Raw genomic sequence first — 22,725 nt, 5'->3', positions numbered from 1 at the left:
AGCCCGGCACACGCGGAACGAAGGCTATAATATACGTTGAGAAGATGATCACACCATCGTGGAATCACGATATGTATGCACTGTCGATATTGCAGGATACCGAGGGATTCGGATCCCTTGTTGCACATACATCCACACATTCCACTGCAGAGCTATACATATACCGCGATTTTCCCAGTCGCGATAGCTAGTCACTTCTCAATTTCCATCGACCCGCTATGGTGCAGTACCTGACCGACCGCGTCTCCGTCGAGAGTCTCCCGAAGCTTAAACCCGACGATGGATCCGCATATCCGACAAGTTACGACGAGCTGAAGTCTCCAAACAACCCAGTTCAATTGGAAGATGGCAGTCTACGTCCAGCCAATGGATCTGTGTCAGCCTACAGCTGGGAGAACCTGGGTATGTTGACTCATATCGCGGCTGTCGGAACGGTCTACGGCACAGTCAGTGGCGTCATCTACTCCGTGTTAAATAACTACCTGCACATGTCGACCACTTTGGTTGCAACAGCTACAGCGCTCGTGACGTTCCCACGTGCTCTTCGGATCTTCACGGGCATGCTGACCGACACTTGTCCGATCTTCGGATATCGGCGTCGGCCGTACATGATCATCGGTTGGTCTCTCTCGTTCATCTCCTGTCTTTTGATGGCGGCGCTACCTCTAGGAGATCCTTACTACGGAGACCCGTCACTGTCCGATATTGCGCTAGTTGATATGACGCCCGAGCAACTTGCAACATTGAATGCAGACGCTCCAAGTCGCGGTGTCAAGCTCATTATTCTAATGATGATCGCGAATTTTGGCTCCGTCATGGCTTATAGCGGATTCAACGGAGCACTAATGGACGCCTCGCAACGTGAACCGGAAGCTACTCGTGGTACTCTCATTGGTGATGTGATTGTGATCCACTACGTATTTATGGTCGTATCTTCATTCATGACGGGCATTGGGCTGAACGGTGAAGACTACGGTGGCACCTTCTCATGGACGATGGGATTCAACGCCGTCATGTGGGTCTGCGCTGCAGCTTCATTTCTCACGATTCCGTTCTCGTGGTACTGCGTCCAAGAGGTGAAGAACGAACGCGCTCAGATGCCTATCCTTCCGTTCCTTTACGATGTATTCCAGCAAGAAGTCATCTACCGATACTCTGCGTTCCGTTTCTGCTTCAGCGTGTTCTCCCAGATCACAGTGACGGCGTCGAGTGTGATTCAAAGTGACTGGGCAAAAGTGGAGCCGCTCAACTCGGGGATCGCCAATATGCTCACCGCTTTCCTAACAATAAGCGGTACTTACCTGATTAAGAAGCGAGGTCTGCACTGGAATTGGCGATACATTATTATCGTCTGTGAGGTCTGCGTTGTTTGCATCGACGCTATTCCTACTTTGCTCACGATCTGGAACGTGTACCGTAGTCAGTGGTTTTGGCTGGGAGTTCCTCTGGTGGGTGAGGTTCCTTTCGCTGCTGCCGACTACGTCGCTCAACTGTTGATCCTCGAAATTGGTAACCAAAAGGGTTTTGAAGCCACTCTTCTCGGCTTAGGAGTCACAACCGAATCCGTTGGAACCCCGTTTGCCACTGTAATTACCAAATCTGTGGACGGATATTTCGACATCGAACGATCCTTCATTGAGCAGGACAACCATCACGTGAGATCGCAAGTCACGTACACGCATCTGATTGCGTACGCGTTCAACTTGCTGTCAATTGGTGCTGTGTTCTGGTTGCCGAAGCAGAAGGAGGACGTGCACGAAATGCAGAGGCAAAACCGCAAGAGCAAATTCTTCGGCATTTTGACAATGAGCTACCTTATCTTTTCGCTGGCGTGGTCGCTGATGACCAACATTCTCAGTCTCTTTGACTCTACGAGCTGTTTGAGAATTGCCGGTGGCAGTGGATGTTAACGTTTCGTTTACCTTGTACTACTTGTAGTTCATAACTTTGACTTCTTTAATATAGTATAAAAAACAAGGGGCTTATTTTGCCGACAGAATGCTCGATAATGCTGGAATTATCGCAAAATGCATAGAATCCAGATCACGACCCAAAAAATCAAGTTAACCTCCCAAGGATATTACAGTTGACAAGGTTTTCGTCAGTGATAAATCAAAAGAACTCTTCGGCTGGCATTTCTTTCTTGTTCAGGAAGGATGCTGCGTCGCTGGCTTCGGATGGAGTGATAATGCAACGGGGGAAATCGCTAACTGAAAGTGAAGGTTCCATTCCCAGTGCCTTGGAGGCAAAGGAAACTCCAGCAACTGCTCGTGCAGTCTCTAAGGGCGGAAGAAAGTGTTGCCCCTTTCTTGGTTACAACAAATGGGTTGTCTTGAAAGGCTTGTGCAATCAATGCACATGGTGAGTATGAGCTTTGCACGTACCCGGAGTGCGAGTATTAATAGAGGGCAACATCAAGGGGCAGATGCTGGAAACATGGTGGTGGGAAAAAGTGTGCTCAGTCAGGATGCACGAAAAGAACACAGTCAAGAGGCCTATGCGCTAGGCATGGCAATCCCAAGTGTACCCCCGCTCTGAATGTACCAGAATGCACGTTCGAAAGGCAAGTATTTCGTTCATGGAGGAGGCAAAACGCTGCTCGCATCCTGGGTGTTAGAACAAGTCCAGGTTAAGGACTTTGTTTCGCTCATAATGTTGCTCGTACGAAGGGTCCGTAAAGCGGAACATCAAGTGCTACAAGCATGGTGGAGTCGAGTGGTGCACTGAAAAGGGTGTACCAAGCAGGCGATCTTCCACTCACCGACCAAATGCTCGGCACACAGGAGCACTCCGTCGGCCTAAAGGTGAGAACGCTGGCGTCGACGCTTTCATCGAGTTGGATTCGCCATCAGCAGCGGATGGAGTACCGAACAACTATTATTTTTCAGTAAATCATACTCAATATTGCCTGTTTCGAGTCATTACCTGGAAGTAGTACAGCACTTCCGCAGCAGCTGGACGTTCATGGGGATCCAGACTCACGCATCGGTGGACAAACTGAACCATTTCCGGGTGCATTGCCGGGGAAAGATGAACGCGTAGTTTGCCCATCGACACCATCTGAAGCACTGCTGTATCCGAAAGAGGGTGCCCTGTCCTGCTGTTACCTTCCTTGGCATGTGAGTACGGCAGCTCCTGTGTATCCAGCTCTGAAATCACCACACCAAGAGAGAAGATGTCAGCCTTCTCGTCGTATCGCTCGCCCATCATAACCTCCGGAGCCATCCACAACGAACTCCCCACATTTGACGTCATAGTAGCATCCGATCGAATTCGTGACGCCCCAAAGTCCGTGATCTTAGCAGTCAGCGATTCTGTCAATAGAATATTTCGCGATTTGAGATCTCGATGCAAAACTACGGGCTCTAACGAGTGCAAATATGTCAATGCATGTGCCACTCCGTACGCAATTTGCAGTTTACTGGCGTCCATTCCTTGTGGCATACCACTGGCGTGATATTCCTTCAATAGTGTACGCAGATCACCACCAGGCAAAAACTCAATCACGCAGCACAAGTCGCTTAGTGACTCCCACGCTACACCAATGAACAGTACGATGTTGGGATGTTCCATCGTGGCCATAAGCTTCACTTCAGAAAGAAAGGCTTCAATATACTCCATGTCTTTGCGTCTTTCCTGAACCAGCGCTTTAATGGCCACATCTTGACCTCGATAGCGTCCACGGCACACTTCACCAAAGGCACCACGACCGATTATGGCCCCCAACTCGATGCCGTCAGTGGAGATTCGTGACGCTAGAATCACTGGGTCTTCGGATAATGTAACTCGGTATTGGCTCCTTTCAGGCATGGAACCCCCTGTCGATCTCGACGTGTCCCTATTTTCCATATCATCTGGGTCCAGTAACTGTGCGTTTTTACTAGCGATAGGCAACTCGAAAATGTCGTCCACCTCACTAGACTGGTTCTTGTGCCGTCGTCGCTGTACGATGAAGAACACTATCAGCAAGACCATCAAAACTACACAGCCCACGGCGATCCCGATTATTTCCGCGAGACCTAACGAACTTGAAGACTTTGAAGTATTGTTGGCATCAGATCCTGAACTACTAGTTGATGAACTGGTTGCAGGATCCGGAGCCGACGTCGAGTTATTGCCAGGTGTCCGAGTTGTTGCAGCGGGTGGCGAGGGAGTGATTGTTGGCGTATTCGTCGTTGGAGTAGGAGATGTTGGGGTCGGAGATGTTGGCGTAGGAGATGTTGGCGTCGGCGAGCTGGTAGCTGGCGATGTTGTTGCTGGAGAAGTCGTTTCTGGAGTTGAAGGCTCTGGTGTCAGTGGTTGAGGTGTAGGAGTCTCGGGTGTCAACGGCTGGGGTGTTAACGTCAAGGGTTCTGGAGTTGTTGTACTGGGTAAATCAGTAGGGTCAATCGCGATGGAAGCACTTCCGCCTACGTTATGAGCAGTAAATTAGACCTCGCGTATTCTACCAGAATCTGATGTAAAAGAAAACTTACTGCCTGTCTGGGCGATCACCACGGTGAAGGGCAAACAAAGGATCGCGATACAGCACCACCAGGTTCCGCCATAGCGCTTTCGCTGCGATGAATACACCATGGCGTCTTCTTCGATAGAGTTCCGGACCGAAATTCGGTGAGCACCTTACCGGACGAGGGGGATTGGTGACTGTGCACCAACTTCTCTTTCGCCATGGAGAGTAGGCCAACTCCAGGCTACAATGGGTACTTCACAGCTGCAGGGGTGCCTAAGCTCAGGAGGGATGGATACAAGTATCCATACTTGCAAACTTGTGAAAATCTGGATGACGACAACGGTTCAAACTCGATTTGAATGCACTCCAATTTATTGAAAGCGGCGATTTCAACAAAAATGGGTGGACTGTTGCATTGTATATCCTTCGCCTTCACCTCCCATTCACCTAGTCGTTCAGCGCTGGCGACTGCCAGTATGCAGCCCACGTCTATTGTCTCTCCTTACACTACCGCTATGGAAGGCCGCGAGCGTCTGCAGCTAACGTCAAGGTACATCTAAGCTTCAACTGAGTCAGATATCACCACCTTGCATCCAATACAGTAATTCCAGCAAAAATTGGCCTTGTTCTTCAAATCACCAGTTGACCTGAAACCGCCTTGTATCGTCACAAAGCCACAGGTTCTAACAGCACAGAAAAATACGACTTCCGAGCTGCGTCGAGGGTCTCCTGCTCTTGGCTTGTGGAATACAGACGACAACATACTATCTTCACTTGCCACTGACGGTTGGATCATAAAAACGATACGCATCGCGTATCTAAGAAACGATCTCCTTGTTGTACTGTACAACTTGTGCATCGTTTTGTTTATTCAGTCCACACGAAGGCATTGAAGAAAAGCGAACTCGTACCGGAACGTTTCCGAATCCCCGGCCTGGCCGCTTTTGGTTACTACGTGTATTATTCCTTCCACTTCGGCAACTTTACCACGGTTGAAACCTATGTACATGTAATCCCTGGCAAATGAGAGAATAATGACGTGATTAAAGAGCTAAGCTCGACAAAAGAAGGCTGTACAGAACGAAATGTCTTTCGATCGTTTGGTGTTCAAATTACCAGTATCGGTGGAGGAAACCTTGTTACCGTAAGTGTAACAGCTTAATAAGCTCCGTCGCTTTTTGGAGAACCTAGTCATACTAGCAAGCCACCGAGGACGATATTACGGGGTAAAATTCTCAGGGGTTTTCTGCATATGAGCTGTTTATTTGTGCCAAGCCAGATGAAAAAATGTTGTCTTCATTTCTCTCGAATGTTGAATTCAGCCAGCGAGCAGAAATAATCCACTCTTACATGTGTTAACAGCACACTGTTCGAGCCTAAAACTTCGTCTATCGCTTTAGAAATCTGCGCAAACTTTGGTTTCTTCAGTCTCATAATAAGAAACCAAATTTATATTATAAAAAACAGTGCATCTTCGTGCTATGAGATGGTAAGTTTAATAGTCAACTCCGTTTAACACGGCACAGGATCTATCGATTGAACTTCCAATGGGCCTCGAATAGCTCAGTTTTGCCACTCCTGGAGTTGCTAAGTGCAGGTTTTTTGGACTGGGGAGGCTTGCAGCTTTCGAGGGCAGGATAGCTAGCCACGCAGAGTTTACCAGTGCAAACTTGTGGTACTTAACAGCTATTTTGTATCGGATTATTGTGTCGAAGCAGTTGTGCTCCTCCACACCGTGTGAGTGGATATGCACTCCCATGTGCCCAGCCAAAAAGCCCACCCCCTTCAAGTGCAGCATGTTTCTAAGCAATGGTCTTTCCAAACACGATCTTGGTCTCGCAGTCACCGACTCCGTAATATTCAACACATTTCAAATAACAAGTCAATACAGTCGGTCCCGAATCAGCACTTGCAAATAGTAAAGAATCTCGGCGGCTGTCGGGCGTTCACAAGGACTCACGTTAACGCAGCGTTCAACGAAGTGGCGTATGTCTTGATCCATGAAGGGAGAAAAACGAACGTGGAGTTTGCCCATTGATACCATTTGAAGCACCGCTGTATCCGGAAGAGGGCGACCCTTTTTGTTGTTACTTGATTTGACATGCGAATACGGTAATTCGTGCGTATCCAGCTCCGAGATCACTACACCCAGAGAAAACACATCAGCCTTTTCGTCGTAGCGTCGCCCCATCATCACTTCAGGTGCCATCCACAGTGAACTACCCACGTTCGAAGTCATGGAGCCATCGGAACGGATACGCGAGGTACCAAAGTCCGTGAGCTTAGCAGTTAATGACTCCGTCAGCAGAATATTGCGTGACTTTAGATCGCGATGCAGCACCACAGGCTCCAGTGAGTGTAAATACGTCAAAGCGTACGACACGTCGTAAGCGATCTGTATTTTACTGGGGTTCATGCCTTGGGGTGCACCAGTAGCTAGGTAGTTCTGCAATAAGGAGCGTAGATCACCACCACTCATGAACTCGGACACACAGTACAGTTCGCTCAACGACTCCCAAGCCACGCCAATAAACCGCACAATGTTCGGATGCTCCATGGTAGCCATGAGCTTCACCTCAGACAGAAACACCCGAATATGACCCATGTCCTTGCGCTTCTCCGGTAACAACGTCTTAATTGCTACGGTTTGATCTCGAAATCGACCGCGATATACCAAACCGAAAGCTCCGCGACTAATGGTTTCTCCCAGTTCGATGTGCTCGATTGGAATCCTCGACGCTACTATCACGGGGTGCTCCCACAAGGTACCTCGGTATCGTCTACTACCCGAAAGTGGTCCAGGCACTTGTGAGTAGCCAAGAGTTCTGGTGGATTCGTCGTACTCAGTGTCGATCTGCGACTGTTCTCGATCGAGTAGCTGCATTTGCTTCTCGATTTCAGCTAAGGCATTGGAGGACTCATCGTTAGACTGGTTCTTCTGGCGACGCCGAGTGATCAGGAGCACTGTCAGCGCTAGCGGGAGTACGAGAGCTCCGATGATGGTCCCGATGACCGCTCCGAGTCCAAGGGAACCGGAAGACGTCGATGTGTTGTTGTCTGATAGAGAACTACCAGACTGGTCTGATGCGTCTTCACTGTTGTTGCTGGTTGGGTCCGTTGTATCAGGCCTTAACACGATCACCTTCTCCGTTTCACCGGAACTAGTGACGATCACGTAGTCGAACGACGTGCTTCCGTTTCCCAGCGTTGTCTCGGTGACTTCGACATTGATGAGATCCGAGCCGTTTAGTACGCTTGAGCTTACACCGGGTGGTAATGTTGAGGAGTTGTATTGTTTCACCACGGGCGCTGCTGTTGCAGAAGTAGATGACGAAGTATCTGTGTCAACTGCTGCACTTGGAGCCGTTGTTGATGAAGTCGATGGAGCTGCTGTCTTTGTCGATGTTGGTGATGATGTAGTAGCTGGTGTTTTTGTCGTTGGGGTCGGTGCTGATGTCTCGGAAGCTGAGCTAGAGGATGATACTGTGCTTGCAGTGGGCGTATTGGTAGTTGTCGTTGGCGTTTCTGTTGTGGGTGATATCGTCGGCGCAGTGGTAGATGGTTGGGATGTAGTCACAGGCACTGACGTGGCTGGCGTCGTTGTAGCAGACGACGTCGTACTCGGTGAGCTAGCACTGTTGTTGTTAGACCCTGCATCAGAGGAATCATCGCCTAAAATCAGCAAGAACAGCTTAGATACGTCGGCATCGGAATGAGTTTGATAGGCTGAAGTACTTACCGACGGTCTGGGATATCGCTATGGAACATGACAGACAAAGGACAAGCAACTGAAACCAATTTGCGCGGCGGTGACTTTGCTGCTGCGGTGCCATCTTGCAGGCTTTGGCACTGGATTGCAAAAGCGCAAGTGACTAGAGCACCTCGAAGATGCATCGTAATTTCCTCAGCCACCAACGTAGTTCCTTCAAGGATTTCTGCCGCCTAACAAAGGGTGCAAAGCCTACGTGTCTCTTCAGTGCTGTGTACTACTGTAGTACTGGAAAGACACAATGTTTACATGCACATGTAGTACACGTATATGTACAGTGTACATTGTACACTATTTTGCCGCAGTCTTTTGCCCGTTCTTGGTTTGTGTTCGCCTCTAAAGGCTTCCTTAAGTAGTAAAATGCATCGCAACGTCTAACGGAGTGATTACTAACCTTCAATCCTTATCATTCGGGGATTTTTGGGTTTTCCGCTTACTGTCAACAAAGTCGTCTTGGCATTCCACAGTGAACCTTGTCTACAACCGTCGTGAGATCTGTGTGCGCACATTCGTAAAATAAAAGTGAAGTTCGTGGTGAGCCACGGGCCCTACCTTGTCTCATGAAGGTTGGAAAAGCGATATTCCAGAGTTGATAGATTTGAGTTCACTCGACCATTCGAGATCTGCATGAACAGTATTTAGTTTGAAGCCCCGGGTATGTTCATCATTCAACAATTAAAACAAAATCGACCTGTATCCGTCAAACTTATTAACTCACTCAGTGAGCACTTCACACTGCATTCCTCCAAAGAGTCCTTCTTCGGAGGACTGAAAACAGCCCTCGAGCCTCGATATTCATTTACTAAAGAAGCGATCGAAGCGCCCGCCGGTTTCCACAACTTCCTCAAGATGTGTTTAACCTCATAATACACTTGGCGTCGTCTTTCACAACATTGCCTAGATGGCTTGCTCTGCCTCCCACGAAGTATGTAAAGTATACTTCGAAGTATTTGGTACGAAAGTAGTTTCCAGCCTTCAGTTCTGTTACCTTACGTGGCCATTGCATGCCGCGTACACGACAACCACAGGCTTGCTGAAAAACGGGAAATCGTTCACCATCACCAAGCGGATTGTTACATGAGTAAGTGACGCAGTGCTGACATTAAAAACTTCTTCGTCCATTCTGCCTTGTCTTGTTGCGCGGGTGAAGTGAGCATTGCAGACAAGAATTGCAATTGGAGGCGCTACTATCAATACCATGACACCTGGCCAAGACTTGGTCCAAGTAGCGCAGTTTACATTACGTCCGGCGCTCACAATCCGGTTCGCTGCGCTCTCGATGCCGCCGGTGTGCAGCAATTCATGTAAAACATGGCAGGGCAACTTCAACTTGCGTTGACCGATGGCATCGTCGCACCTTTTCTGCAAGTACCGACCCATGGGTTAACGGGTCAAATTTATTCTTATAAAAACCAAGTCATTTTCGACCCGCACTTGAACTTGTCGAAGCGTATGGAGATCCGAGACCGTCACTTTCGATTCCTGTGACCATTGTGAACGTCGCCACCTCTTCTAGAGTCAATGCTGGCTGCTAGACGTCTCCGAGTGCTGCGCCAGCCCCTTGTATGTGTGCGCCCTCTGTATCCAACTTTGCACAGTATGACTTACATTTGATTGGTGCAATATCCGCAGCTCCAGACCCGATGGATGAGTGCACTGGTGGATGAAGCGGCTTCTCCGATCCTCACGCCCGCCGCCCGCAAACTGGCCTTCAAAGAAGAGTTGGAGCAGGCTCGCAAGCGTGCACTCGAAGGTGGCGGTGCTGAGCGCGTGGCTAAGCAGCACGAGAAGGGGAAGCTCACGGCCCGCGAGCGCATCGAGCTGCTGCTGGACAAGGGCACTTTCCGCGAGTATGACATGCTGAAATCGCACCGCTGCTCTGACTTTGGCATGGAGAAGCAACAGTACCCCGGAGACGGTGTTGTCACTGGCCGAGGACTCATCAATGGCCGTCTCACCTTCGTCTTCAGCCAGGATTTCACCGTCTTCGGCGGTAGTTTGTCGGAGACGTACGCTGAAAAGATCGTCAAGATCATGCAGAAGGCAATGGAGTTGGGAGCGCCCGTGATTGGACTTAATGACTCGGGAGGCGCACGTATCCAAGAGGGTGTGGCGTCGCTGGCTGGCTACGCTGACATCTTCCAGCTGAATGTCCTGGCGTCTGGTGTCATTCCACAACTCACGATGGTCATGGGGCCTTGTGCTGGTGGCGCAGTATACTCCCCTGCTATGACCGACTATATCTTCATGTGCCGTGACTCGTCATACATGTTTGTGACTGGACCGGATGTGGTGAAGACTGTGACCAATGAAGAGGTCACCCAAGAGGAACTGGGTGGTGCTGCTACACACACCAAGACTTCTGGTGTGGCACACTGCGCGTTTGACAACGATGTGGAGGCTATTCGTGAGATGCGTCGCTTCTTCGACTTCTTGCCGCTTAATAACAAGGAGAAGCCGCCTGTGCGGACGTCCGACGACGACCGCAACCGCCCCGTGCCCACGCTCGAGAGTATTGTACCCCCAGACCCGAACGTGCCGTACAACATGAAGGATATTATCCACCAGATCGTGGACTCGTTCGACTTTTTCGAAATTATGCCCGACTACGCCAAGAACATCATTGTTGGATTCGGCCGCATGGAGGGCCGTGTGGTGGGCATTCTTGCTAACCAGCCAATGGAGCTTGCTGGCTGTCTGGACATCAATTCATCTGTCAAGGGCGCGCGGTTTGTGCGCTTCTGCGACGCCTTCAACATCCCTATTGTGACACTTGTGGATGTTCCTGGTTTCCTGCCTGGGACGGACCAGGAATACGGTGGGATCATTCGTCACGGCGCCAAGTTGTTGTACGCGTACGCTGAAGCGACGGTACCCAAGATCACGATCATTACACGAAAGGCATATGGTGGAGCCTACGACGTTATGAGCTCCAAGCACCTCCGTGGTGACATCAACTACGCGTACGTGACTTTGTACTTGGCTAGCTGAGTTTGGTTGCACTAACACACGATTTTTTGTTGTTGTTATGATACATTGCAGGTGGCCGTCGGCTGAGATCGCCGTGATGGGAGCCAAGGGCGCAGTGGAAATCATTTTCCGCGGCCAGAACGTGGAGGAGAACACTGCTGACTACGAGAAGAAGTTCGCTAACCCCATGGTATGCTTAATCTTGATTGCATTGTTGTACCTGCAACACGAGCTTGCTGACGTCGTGTACATTGTCAATTTCTACTCGAAGGTCGCGGCCCAGCGAGGTTTCGTGGACGACATCATCGAGCCTGTGAACACTCGTCGCCACATCTGCGAGGATCTCGATGTTCTGGAGACCAAGGACGTGAAGAACCCGTGGAAGAAGCACGGCAACATCCCGCTGTAAGCGCGGTTCGGCCACATACACTCATCCGTCTACAGGTCGCCTCAAACATTATAACCCGTTACAATACGACTTGCCGAAATCTTTTATCAAGTCAGTTCGCTCTCGATAATTAATTTCCTTCTTGAACCGATATCCCCGTCAAATATGAAACGGTCACTTCTGTCCGTGCCGATCTTTCATCACTTCCGCATCCGCTTCGTGAAGCTCAAGACAATCACTCTGGATTATCATTCACCATGGTCAAGCTAACTCTGTCTCCGCGCACCCCGCAAACCGTGGACGCGTTCCTGCAGTTCATCAACAATAGTCCGAGCCCGTTCCACGCCGTCTACGAGACCGTACAGGCCCTCACTGCTGCCGGCTTCAAGCAGCTGCGAGAGGAGGACTCGTGGAAGGACGCCGTGCAGCCAAACGGTAAGTACTACGTAACGCGGAACCAGTCTGCCATTATCGCCTTTGCCGTCGGCGGCAAATACCAGCGCGGCAATGGCTTCCACGTCATCGGCGCGCACACGGACAGCCCATGCCTCAAGGTCAAGCCTGTATCCAACATTGAGTCGCAGGGCTGGCTCCAGGTGGGCGTCGAGACGTACGGTGGCGGTCTCTTCCACACGTGGTTCGACCGCGATCTGGGTCTCGCCGGCCGCGTCATTGTGCGTGAGAGCGACTCGAGTTTCAAGTCGAAGCTGCTGCTCGTAAACCGCCCCATCATGCGTATCCCCACGCTCGCGATCCATTTGGACCGCAAGGTAGCGGAGGGTTTCACCTTCAACAAGGAAACCCACCTGCGTCCGGTGATCGCTTCTGCCGCTCGCGCTGAGTTAGAGGCCACCACCGACGGCAAGGACCAGCCCAAGTCCAAACACGCTTCCGTGCTGCTGCAGCTGATCGCCAAGGAGCTGGACGTCAAGATCGACCAGATCTGCGACTTTGAACTGTGTCTGTTCGACACCCAGGGAGCTAACGTCGGCGGTGTGCTCGAGGAGTTCATCTTCTCACCCAGACTGGACAACTTGTGCTGCTCGTGGCTCGCCACGCAGTCGCTGATCAAGTCGCTGGACAACCTCGCGAACGATGAGAACGTCCGTGTGGCAGCGCTGTTTGATAACGAAGAGGTGGGATCTCAGTCGCTTATGGGTGCCGGATCCAACTTCATGCAGTCTGTAGCGGAGCGTGTGGCCCAGGGCGAGCTGTGCGGTGCTGCGGCCAGGAAGTCGTTCATGGTATCTGCTGACATGGCTCACGGTGTGCACCCGAACTACAGTGACAGACACGAGCAGAACCACCGTCCCGCTCTGCATGCTGGACCTGTGATCAAGCACAATGCCAACGAACGTTACGCCACTAGTGGCACTTCCTGCTTCTTGATGAAGGAGCTTGCTCGTCGCCACAACGTGGACATTCAGGAATTTGTGGTGCGTCAGGACACTGGATGCGGTTCGACTATCGGCCCCATTTTGTCGACGAACACGGGCATCCGCACGATCGATGTGGGTCTCGCTCAATTGAGTATGCACAGCATCCGTGAAATGTGCGGCACGGAGGACCTTGTAAAGACGATGGATTGGTTTACCGCCTTCTACTCGGAGTTCTCATCTCTCGACAAGTGCCTCAAGACCGACTAAGCTGTGAAGTAGCGAGTACCAGGTACTGAAGATGTAAGTCCGAGTGCTGGTAATTGATTTTATCGACTCCTTGTTCGTGTAGGAAGCGAAGAGATTCAAGAAATCATTTTACTTTACTTGGTACCGAACGGTTAATGTTTTTGTGCTTCCAGGATGTCTAATAAATTAGGTATTTCTGCCTGCACGTGAATGATGCTCCCTCATCAGGAACACAAGCGCACTGGTCCATAACTCGCGTGTAGCTTCTGAGTCTGCTTCTAGATCGAGACGTCGATCCTCCGCGACAACGGAGAAGCAGCGCCCGATTGCCTTATCTGTGACCAACAAAGCAGCTAAGTTAGCATCATCACAAACATATTGGTTGTAAATGGGAACTTACCTTCGGACAAGTGCTTCATGAATGCGTAGCGCGTGCGGGCGGAATTTCCAGGCAGAACTGATATCATCGAGTTCACTGCAATGCCATCTTTTGTAAGACTGCTCTTCTTGTTGAGAGGTCTCCAGTAGATCTCGTCGAAGTCTTTCGAGCACCATACAAATCGTCGATGAGGTTTTCCCCATTGGCCGTACTTCTTGAAGACACCGCCTTTCAGGAGAATACTCTCGAAGAAAACCTTCTCGTCTTCTTGGCGCAGAGGAGCCTTAAAAGGTGGTGTATGCGTTCGCAGTTGTACCGTTGGGCTTCGTGGGGGTGTTGCTTGCCTCGTGTCGATCGCCGGTATCTCAAGCGAAATACTTAATTTGCTGTCCGGGTTCTTGGCTGCTGCAGTGTCAGGGGCTGGCTCTGCCACGCGTTCTTCTTCCTCAATCTCGTCAGCGATGAGCAAACTATCAAGAGGTGGGTCCGTTGTTCTGCTAAAATCGATATTTTGTTCAACTGACATCTCATTGGAGGGGGTTCTGCTTGTGAACTCGAAGCTCACATTTTGCTCATTAGCGGTGATAGCATTGCGTAAGAATGCATTCCGCACAAGCCGATCAAGAGCCTCACGTCCGCGCCCACTGCAATTTGGTACATTTTTGTCGTTGAAAAGCGAATTTGATGAAAATGGGGCTGAGAGGACCCGACGAGACGTATTACCGACAAATGGAGCCCCAGTACTGCAAACAATAGCTTCGGTGCCAGTGGAAACCCCGACAGTTAATGGTACTGTGGACGACATCGTTTTTGCATCCGGGGAACCAAGGTACCCGATCGTAGTGTCAAGTGTCAGATAATCTGGTGAACCCTCATATCGCCACATATCGAGGAATTTGTTGCAGAAAGCTACACTTCCCGAATAAAACTTTGTGGCATGCATCGCGGTAGATCCGTGATTTTTCAGGATCTCCAGCACTCGCGATCGTGTCAATCCTCGACTAAGGTGGTGAAATACCCCCTTTACGCAGTGGATTGTCTTGAGCGATCTCGTCTTCGAGAATGCTGTAAGCCCAATACGTCCCAGAGCATCGAGAAACGCGGATACTCCCATACACATTCGCCCCACTTGGTTTTGAGGAAATGTGTAGGCCACAGCGCCTTCAACACTTTCGAGAATGCGCTGAATTGATGCTATGCCAGTGTTACAACCAACTCCCGTTGAACTGGACACACTTTCTCCGGTTTGCGAGCTTGATTCATTGCAATCTGCATTTTGAGTTTTGTCACTACTTGCTGCAGCGTCAAATAGGGCTCCGTGAAAGGGAGGACTTGAGCAAGATGCCAGGAAAACGTGTGCAGCCTCAACACTTGAGAGCTGTAGATTGGCGAAGCAAAAGTCGTTGATAAATCTCTGGTAGTCAGCGTATGACATGTAGAATTCCCTGACCCCGGATACGTTTGTGTTGTAGCTCTTGGCATAGAACATGAACATGTCAACGAGCGGCTCAAGGAATTTCGACATAAAGGACACGAGTTCAGGTCTTCGTAGCCGCTGCGTGTGCTGCGACCAAGTGTCCGTTGGCCACCGAGCCGCCAAAGGCAGGATTTGGTCCATGACCAGTTTCTGGAACAGCTCGTCTTCCTCGTCACTGTCGCACAAGAGCTTGGAGGAGTTGGCTCGATTCCCCTTCGTATGAGCTGCTCGAGCCACTTTCACGAGCGCGTTGAGAAATTCCTCATAGTTCATCTTGCCGGATGTTTGAGGTTTCCCTTTGGTTTCCGAGGTGTAAATAATGTCGACCATCGCTGGTGTTAAATGCCCTCCAAAGACTCGTGAATCGCGTAGTAGTTTGTTGAATTGATGAGCTTTCAGGCACTCCAGTTCCATACTGTCTCCATTCACGCAGTAGAACGTAAAAATTCGCCAAAGTTCTTCGACAGGACTCGTAGCAGAAGGTGAGAGCATCGATTCAGCAGAAGTTACGTCGGGATCTGTCGCTGACAACGACCGTCGCAACGTATACGAAGAACTTGATTGACTAACTAATGGCTGAGGTAGTGATAATGCGAAAGTTGAAGCCGAAATCGCACGTCGAGTGCCTGGTCGTTTATCTTTCCCGCCTGCTGCAGCACTCATAGCATCTTTAAGACTGACACCGTTTGTAGCTCTAGCCACGATTGTGCCTCCTTTGTATTCGAGGATGATTCCATGGTTGTGAAGCTCTTCCACGCTCATTAATGAGAGGATCTTGGCTTGCTCCGGCCACAAACATCCTTCTCCATCTACTAATGCGACTTCACCAGCAGGAATATTCCAATATCGAGCGGCGTCGCGTCGTAGTTGCTGAAATGTGTAGTCCTCGGTTATCCACACGTGGAATTCTTCTCCGGACGCTGTACGCACACATACCTTTTCCGACGAGCCAGATGACAGGTTAGTACTTGCTACAGACGTCGCAGTACTGGTTAATCGGTGTGGTGACGATAATGGGGAAGGGGCTGGTACTCGTCGAGCATGCAGCTCTCGAATTCTCACCATCGGATAGAAGTACGCAATCTTTTGAGTGCCTTCTTGTCGTGCGCTAACAGGGACGCCATCATCCAGAACGAATTGAAACTCGGCCGGCGCATCTTCGACATTCTCCCAAATAAGCGTGCGAGCCTCAAGAAGCGTCATTCCGTCGTGAACGTCGATAAAGCCGATGACACCTTTCCGCTCAAGCGCTACTCGAATGATATCCGTCACGTGGCGCTTATGCGTACGCTCGAACGCCCCTGGCGACATCATCCTGCTCAGCAGGCCCTTAGTTCCAGGCTATGAGTACCTTCGTGGATGAAGCCGGGAGAATTAGCACTAAAAATACGAAATACCCTTGAAAATAGCCCTGTAAACAACAAGAAGTGAGCAGAGATAGATGAGCTCTTTTCTTAGCACAAGCGTGGTGAATAAATGCTGCATATATCGCTGAGAGAGCTGCTTTGTCTTTTTGGTTCCTTGTTGAAGTTCCTCGCGCTTAGCTGAAGGTTTAATGACATTCTGAGCGATGAGTCTTATTCTTTCTTCTCCGTTACTGCGGTCGAGGACGGGTACAGAATCAGCTCCTGATCCTTGTCCAGCGGCTTGAAGAATGCCTCCACTTCCTTGGCTGTCACCTTGGTGATGTCACGCTTTGACCACTTCGGGTTACGGTCCTTGTCCACAACAACCGAACGCACACCCTCGAAAAAGTCCGGGTTCTCCATCATACGCGTAGCGATGCGGTACTCCATCTGGAAGCACTCAGCGCACGTCTTCACAGCACCCTGTCGCATCTGCTCCAATGTGACCTTCAGACTCAACGGTGACATCTTCTTCAACGTCGCCAGGGTCTCCTGCGACCACTCTGTGTTGAGCTTCTGCTCATAGTTAAAAAAAAAAGCGTGATATTCGTTAGGGAAAAAAAAAAACTGTTGAATAAAATAAATAAATAAATAAATAAAGCTCACCTCCAGACGCTCGTAGATGCCTTCCATGGTGTCGTTCTCATTGAGAGCACCGAACACAGACTCAACCGTCTCGAGGTACTCTGGAACAACACAAAGAACGTGACGTAAGCACTTGTAACTTCAACCTCATTTTCCTCAAATCCCAACTCACCCGGGTCGATCTCCTGGAAGGCCTCGTCCGTTTCGAGCTCCTCCAGAGCCTCGTGAATCATCTCATCGCGCTGTTCCTGAGGCACGTGGTCTTCGAACTCGAGTCCCGTCAGGTGGTGCACCAGCGTCTCGTACTCGCTCGTAGGCAAGTAGTGCGTAGCAAGTCCCAGGCCAATAACCTCATGGCCCTTAAGACGCTCGCCCGTCAGCGCAAGATACGTGCCCAGCTGGAATCACAACACAAGAATTCATTAGAGTTATCGCAAAGATACCTTTTCTCCCAAACTTGCAACTTACTCCCTGGCCCTTGAGCGCCTGCGACTTGGGCACGTCGGCAACGTAGTCCTCACCCTCAACGAGACGGCGTCCAAGACGCGGCAGTAGGTACGAGGCACCGACGTCCGGGAAGAAGCCAATGGCTGTCTCGGGCATAGCAAATAGCGTCTTCTCCGTGGCCACGACGAACTTGCCGTGCATGGACAGACCCACGCCACCGCCCATAGTGACGCCGTTGAGGAAGGAGATAATGGGCTTCTCGGTGGTCGCCAAGAGGTAGTTGAGGCGGTATTCGTGACGGAAGAAGTCAAGCGAGACGTGGCGAGTAGCCGGATCTTTGCCATTGTCGGCCAGCGCGCGGATATCGCCGCCAGCACAGAAGGCCTTGCCACCGTTACCAGAAAACACGACGGCATTCACCGTCTTGTTGGCCTCGATCTTGTGCAGACGCTGCGTCAAGTGCATCGTCATGGGGAGCGTCAACGCGTTGAGCTTCTCTGGGCGGTTGAACTGCACGGTGCGCACGCCAGTATCCTGGCCGTACACGATGTCCGAGAACTCGGGCTTCTTGGTGGAGAAGGCCGCACTGCTCTGGCCTGCCATGCGCACAGGGCGCTGGAGCAGCCGCAGTCGCATCGCCATCATACGCTGCATTATCAGTGTCGACTCGACGCTAATTCGCTTATGACCTCGTTGGATCCCTGGACAAAGGAAAACGTGTGGTGCAAATGCCTTTCAGAGATTTTATTGGATTAAAAAGGTTGTAAATTGCAGCCAATGGGAAGCAGTTAAAGAAAGGTTAACCTCACTCGACCATCACTCTTCGATTTCCGCATTCAAGTGCGATGGGCGAGGAAGACGTGGAGCTCGATCTGCCCTGGAAGGCGGCGCTGGACGACGAAACCTTCGCGGATCTGGGCTATGCTACGCACACGACTAGCTCCATGAGCTTGGTGCCGAACCAGAGACAGGAGCAGCTGCCCAGTCAGCGACCGAGGCCTGGTACAACCCCTACGCAGCGGTTCAAGCGCAAGAGCTTTAGTAAACCGCTACAGTTACTGAGCCTGCAACGGTATGCTCAATACGCGAAGGACTTTGGCCGGATTCCGGACAAACACGAGACTCAACAGCTTATACAGCAGAGTTACCTGCAGTTCCTAAAAGAGGGTGGTGCTCCTGATGAGCCCAGACCTACTTATGCGGAATTTCTCAAACTTATTAGAAATCGACGCAGCGAAATTAATGCGAGGGCACAACGTCCACCCAAGCAGGGCAAAGATGCCCAAGAAATGTCCAAGAAGGAGGCGCTTACACCTGCTAAACGGAAATTACAAGAGGAACGCGCCAAGATCCGCGAGTTTATTGAAATTATTGACAGAACGAGAGAGCAAACAGGGCTGATACCAGACCCGCAACACCAGAATCGACGTCTTAGGCCGCAGCACTCTGCACAACACCAGACGACGGTTGAAATGGTTATGGTGCCTGGGATGGAGAGCTTACCTCCATTAACTCCAGACCCAATGGAGCAAATGGAAGCTATATTACAGATTCATCAGGAAACGCGGGAGGTCCAGCGTGAAATTGCGGCAAGGCTGCGATCAATTAGTCGTGTCATTAGACAGCATGAAGGGCATGGAGATTTGGAGGAGCCATCCAGTGCCAGTGTTTGAAGACGCAAGCGCCGTGTTCTTGGTCGCGGAAACTTTTAAGTTATTCTATTCTACTCGTTTGCCCTGGCACAAACAAGTCGTGGCAACGGTGTTGGTTTAGAAGCCGACAAAGTATTCATCTCCTTGGCCGTCAAAAGCTCGATCTCTGGCTCGGTTTCCGATTTCACCTTCGAACAGTGAGATGTCATACTTGCCGCTGAGGGGTGGTAGGTAAGGTGGTTCCAGTGACATGCTGTAGAGCTTGTCCCACTCGATTCTGCTGAACCACGGATGCTGCCGCAGCTCCTGGTCGCCATTGATGCCTACGCCGATACGCTTCGTGGGGTCTCCTTGCAGCAAACGGCGCACAAGATCACAAGCGTGTGGGCAGTTTTCCTGAAGATGAAATGGAAAGTCCACCGAGTTGGCTCCCGTTCGAATCATGGCGATGTTGCGGAACAGTTGTGTGGTGTCACCATCGCCAGTGCCGAACGGTGTGTAGCCGACCAACATCTCGTAGATCAGGATTCCAAGCGCCCCTACAATACGCAAAGCAGTCCACAGTGATGTTAATATTTGATCGTGATGATGGAATGAATTGGAGGTGGAGGAACTTACAGTAATCTACGGCGATGTCGTGGCCCGTGTTGAGGACGAATTCGGGTGCGAGGTACTCTAGCGTACCGCAGAGAGTGAAAGTGCGCGAGTGAACTTCTTCATTGCCGTCGCTGTTGATAACTGTGAATGGGATTTTCTTGGCGAAGCCGAAGTCGACGAACTTCAGGTATCCTTCACGACTGATCAGCAAGTTTTCGGGTTTGAGGTCTCGGTATGCGTAGTCATATCGATGCATATGCTGTAGGCCGAGAAGTGCATTTGCCGAGTAGAACCGGACGGACGACTCATCAACAGTCTCGATGAACTCTTCGTTGTGAAGAAGCGTAAAGAGCTCACCACCTTGAACCAACTCCATCAGCATGTACAAGTTATTCGCGTCCTGTTGCAAATAAGTGGCCGTGTTAGTTTCAGGTTTTAGCGATCGATATGCAACGGGGTAGACCAGTACGTACCTGATATGTGGCGTACAGGTCTACAATGAATGGGTGTTTCGGAATTGTCATCAGAACCTGCTTTTCGCGCATGACTTGGACTTGTTGGTCCGACTCGATAATGTGAGATTTGGCCATGATCTTGAGAGCCATTGGCTGCTCCTCTGCGCCGTCCACGAGTGCATGGACCATAACGACTTTGCCGAAGGAACCTTCACCCAACACGCCGGCCTGTGGAAACGAAGCCACTTATAAAGTCAGGGTACAAGATACCGATACGCCAATTTGGCAATTGGAGACTCACCACTTGAATATCGTCCAACGCAAGAGTGCAGCTTTTCATTCGTCCGTGTTCTCCCATATTCACGCGCTGAAACACGAGAACGAAAATACAAAGGTTAGTCGGCTTTTGGCACCTTCATCACTGATTCGTGCGGGAATTACCTGGGTGAACTGACGAGAGCCGGACCGAGCGAGAGAGGACACTTTGAGCCGCTGGCACTGGGATCGACCCGCTGATATGACTGTGCAAGTGTACGTGTCAGCCTGTTCGAACACTTCTCCGCCGAAGGTATCGTTGGCTTTCAGCAAAACTTCTTCGGTCACGAGATTGTTATTGCCGTCCTGGCGCTTCTTGATGAGTTTGACACATCCAGATTTGACGATATAGAAAGCCACTGCGATATCTCCTTGTCGGAAGATGCACTGAGAGTCTTGGTAGGCCTTAATCTCAAGCTGCGAAACAGCGTACTCGAGAGCTTCTTGAGACTTGGTCGCAAACGCTGGAATTGTACGCAGTATGCGAATGCGGCTGTTGCGGTCCAGTACGTCGGTGAGTGGGCCAAGTATAGAGTCGAATTCCTGTCGCCCAAGACTGAGGCATTTTACACTACCTTTGGCGTAAATACTGGCATTGCGGGGCATGTCGCTAAGCAGTGCCATCTCACCAAAGTAGTCGCCTGGACCCAAGATAGCGAGCTCGGTCCTCATCGCGTCGGAGTTTTTGAAGCCACGAGGGCCTTCCATTTGACAGGATACATTGCCTTCCTCCACAATGAAGAAGGTGTCTCCCACGTCGCCTTGCTTGATGATCATCTCGCCATCTGAGTAGATCACAGCGTTCAAGACTCCTGCTAACAGAGCAAGCTGTCGCTCAGATAGACTGGCGAGGATTTCAACCTGACGCAACCACTTGGCGCGTTTCACGAGCGAATCACTGGACGACCGAGCCTGCATCATACGGAACTCATCACGGTCGAGTGTCCACAAAATCGAGTTCGTTGCAGCGCGTACGGTGGCTGCACGAGGAGCTGAACATTTCACGAGGGGGACACGAGTAAGGTTGAGAGATTAAAGTGAGGAACAGTTGTGATCAAGCCTTACCGTCATAGATGAGTGCCAGCTCGCCGAAGTGATCTCCCGGTTTCAGATATCCGAGAACGGCAGTGTTGACGATGACCTCGAGCGATCCTGAGTGCACGACATAGAACTGGTCGCCGAGATCGCCTTGCTTGATCACGTTTTGCTCGGCTTCAACCTTGATTCTCTTCATGAGGAAAAGCAGTCGATCCATTTCTTCGTCGCTGGAGTCGGTAAAGAGGACGCACTGAAGTGCTTTTTTAAGCATGGCAGCGCACTCTGGGGTTTTTGATTCCGATTGTCGCTTGGGCAGTACATCTCTGGTCATATCCTAACACGCACAAGTGTGTAAGCATTCCCGACTGCTCTGTGAATGGTGATAGACGACAAATCGTACCAGGCCTTTCGAGTACACGACTTCGCGCTTCTTTCGATGAGGGTCGGATGCACGCCGATGAAGCCCACGTCCAATGGCAGGTGTCGACCTTGGGGCGTTGGGGTCTCGAGGAGCATAAGCTGTTTTGCAAATCTGCTTCATACGCTCGAAGATGACTTCATTGCCAAGATTCTCTATCGCCATTTGATCATACTCGCGCTGGATCGCACCGAACAAGGCGAGATCCCCGGCGGTACGCGGAGTCATGTCCGATTCATTTTCTCGTGGCGACGCCGACGCTGCAGCACCCATCGTTGACAGTAAGCCACCTTGCTGTCACGATTGAAACAGGCTAAAGAGGATGTTCCACGGAGTCTGTTTGATCCCAACCTCAAAGTGAACTATAAGCGGGACGCAGAGCTCGAGTCCAAATGCAGATGAGTTCATTCACACCTCAAGACAAGCAAGATCTTTATTTGGCCGGTACTGCTTAGCTTTCCCACAGAACGAATGCAAGATCACAGATGTTACCGTAGTATTTATATATTGTCGTCCTCGTGATGATAAGCGTGCTGCTGCAGTCTTCCAACGGGTCGTGTCTGCGCTATATAGGAATGCCTGATGCCCGAAATAGAGGACAAGACGCCGGTGTAGAGGCTTGATGCTAGGCGTAAATTGTGTTTACGTGAAAATACTCGATTCACAATAGACAACAACACTGTACTTGGGCTCATGCGTTCGTCGCATGGAGTCCTATTGACTTGCTACAAACAATCGCAAGGTTGGCCTACAC

The 22,725-nt window shown here is 50.6% G+C and overlaps 9 protein-coding genes across 10 annotated transcripts; 4 read left to right on the top strand and 5 right to left on the bottom strand.

Annotated features, from left to right (window-relative positions):
• The first annotated feature begins 149 nt into the window (after positions 1-149).
• PPTG_14639 (hypothetical protein) lies at positions 150-2,004 on the top strand. The gene has a single exon (XM_008911571.1). The coding sequence runs from the start codon at positions 219-221 to the stop codon at positions 1,908-1,910; it is 1,692 nt and encodes a 563-aa protein (XP_008909819.1). The 5' UTR covers positions 150-218; the 3' UTR covers positions 1,911-2,004.
• Positions 1,989-5,216, bottom strand: PPTG_14638 (TKL protein kinase). Its single transcript, XM_008911570.1, has 2 exons — positions 4,476-5,216; positions 1,989-4,409 (listed from the first exon to the last, which is right to left on the bottom strand). Exons 1-2 carry the CDS (start codon positions 4,573-4,575, stop codon positions 2,899-2,901), a joined length of 1,611 nt encoding a protein of 536 aa, XP_008909818.1. The 5' UTR covers positions 4,576-5,216; the 3' UTR covers positions 1,989-2,898.
• A 983-nt stretch (positions 5,217-6,199) lies between these two features.
• Positions 6,200-8,308, bottom strand: PPTG_14637. 2 transcript variants are annotated; one of them, XM_008911569.1, is made up of 3 exons: positions 8,190-8,308; positions 6,678-8,122; positions 6,200-6,592 (listed from the first exon to the last, which is right to left on the bottom strand). In XM_008911569.1, the coding sequence occupies exons 1-3, from the start codon at positions 8,281-8,283 to the stop codon at positions 6,590-6,592; spliced, it is 1,542 nt and encodes a 513-aa protein (XP_008909817.1). In that variant the 5' UTR covers positions 8,284-8,308; the 3' UTR covers positions 6,200-6,589. The 2 variants fall into 2 exon arrangements, with proteins under 2 accessions (XP_008909817.1, XP_008909816.1); XM_008911568.1 differs by having other exon boundaries at positions 6,200-8,122.
• Positions 8,309-9,663: 1,355 nt separating this feature from the next.
• Positions 9,664-11,762, top strand: PPTG_14636 (propionyl-CoA carboxylase beta chain, mitochondrial). The gene is made up of 4 exons (XM_008911567.1): positions 9,664-9,782; positions 9,852-11,182; positions 11,262-11,379; positions 11,461-11,762. Exons 1-4 carry the CDS (start codon positions 9,741-9,743, stop codon positions 11,596-11,598), a joined length of 1,629 nt encoding a protein of 542 aa, XP_008909815.1. The 5' UTR covers positions 9,664-9,740; the 3' UTR covers positions 11,599-11,762.
• PPTG_14635 (hypothetical protein) lies at positions 11,762-13,434 on the top strand. Its single transcript, XM_008911566.1, has one exon. It carries the CDS (start codon positions 11,835-11,837, stop codon positions 13,221-13,223), a length of 1,389 nt encoding a protein of 462 aa, XP_008909814.1. The 5' UTR covers positions 11,762-11,834; the 3' UTR covers positions 13,224-13,434.
• On the bottom strand, positions 13,296-16,457 carry PPTG_14634 (hypothetical protein). The gene is made up of 2 exons (XM_008911565.1): positions 13,603-16,457; positions 13,296-13,537 (listed from the first exon to the last, which is right to left on the bottom strand). The coding sequence occupies exons 1-2, from the start codon at positions 16,370-16,372 to the stop codon at positions 13,389-13,391; spliced, it is 2,919 nt and encodes a 972-aa protein (XP_008909813.1). The 5' UTR covers positions 16,373-16,457; the 3' UTR covers positions 13,296-13,388.
• On the bottom strand, positions 16,437-18,208 carry PPTG_14633 (hypothetical protein). Its single transcript, XM_008911564.1, has 4 exons — positions 17,518-18,208; positions 17,222-17,447; positions 17,071-17,150; positions 16,437-16,980 (listed from the first exon to the last, which is right to left on the bottom strand). The coding sequence occupies exons 1-4, from the start codon at positions 18,148-18,150 to the stop codon at positions 16,636-16,638; spliced, it is 1,284 nt and encodes a 427-aa protein (XP_008909812.1). The 5' UTR covers positions 18,151-18,208; the 3' UTR covers positions 16,437-16,635.
• Positions 18,209-18,326: 118 nt separating this feature from the next.
• PPTG_14631 (hypothetical protein) lies at positions 18,327-22,704 on the top strand. The gene has a single exon (XM_008911562.1). The coding sequence runs from the start codon at positions 18,342-18,344 to the stop codon at positions 19,167-19,169; it is 828 nt and encodes a 275-aa protein (XP_008909810.1). The 5' UTR covers positions 18,327-18,341; the 3' UTR covers positions 19,170-22,704.
• On the bottom strand, positions 19,266-22,244 carry PPTG_14632 (AGC/PKG protein kinase; the record flags this gene model as incomplete). Its single annotated transcript, XM_008911563.1, has 7 exons — positions 19,266-19,687; positions 19,767-20,145; positions 20,219-20,428; positions 20,502-20,567; positions 20,642-21,507; positions 21,581-21,887; positions 21,954-22,244. The coding sequence occupies 7 exons, from the start codon at positions 22,242-22,244 to the stop codon at positions 19,266-19,268; spliced, it is 2,541 nt and encodes an 846-aa protein (XP_008909811.1).
• Positions 22,705-22,725: the final 21 nt, after the last annotated feature.

The sequence above is a fragment of the Phytophthora parasitica genome (assembly GCF_000247585.1).
Source record: "Phytophthora parasitica INRA-310 unplaced genomic scaffold supercont2.42, whole genome shotgun sequence".
Lineage (NCBI taxonomy): Eukaryota > Oomycota > Peronosporomycetes > Peronosporales > Peronosporaceae > Phytophthora > Phytophthora nicotianae.
The sequence above is the reverse complement of the archived record's forward strand: the minus strand, read 5'-3'. Positions and strand labels throughout refer to the sequence as shown.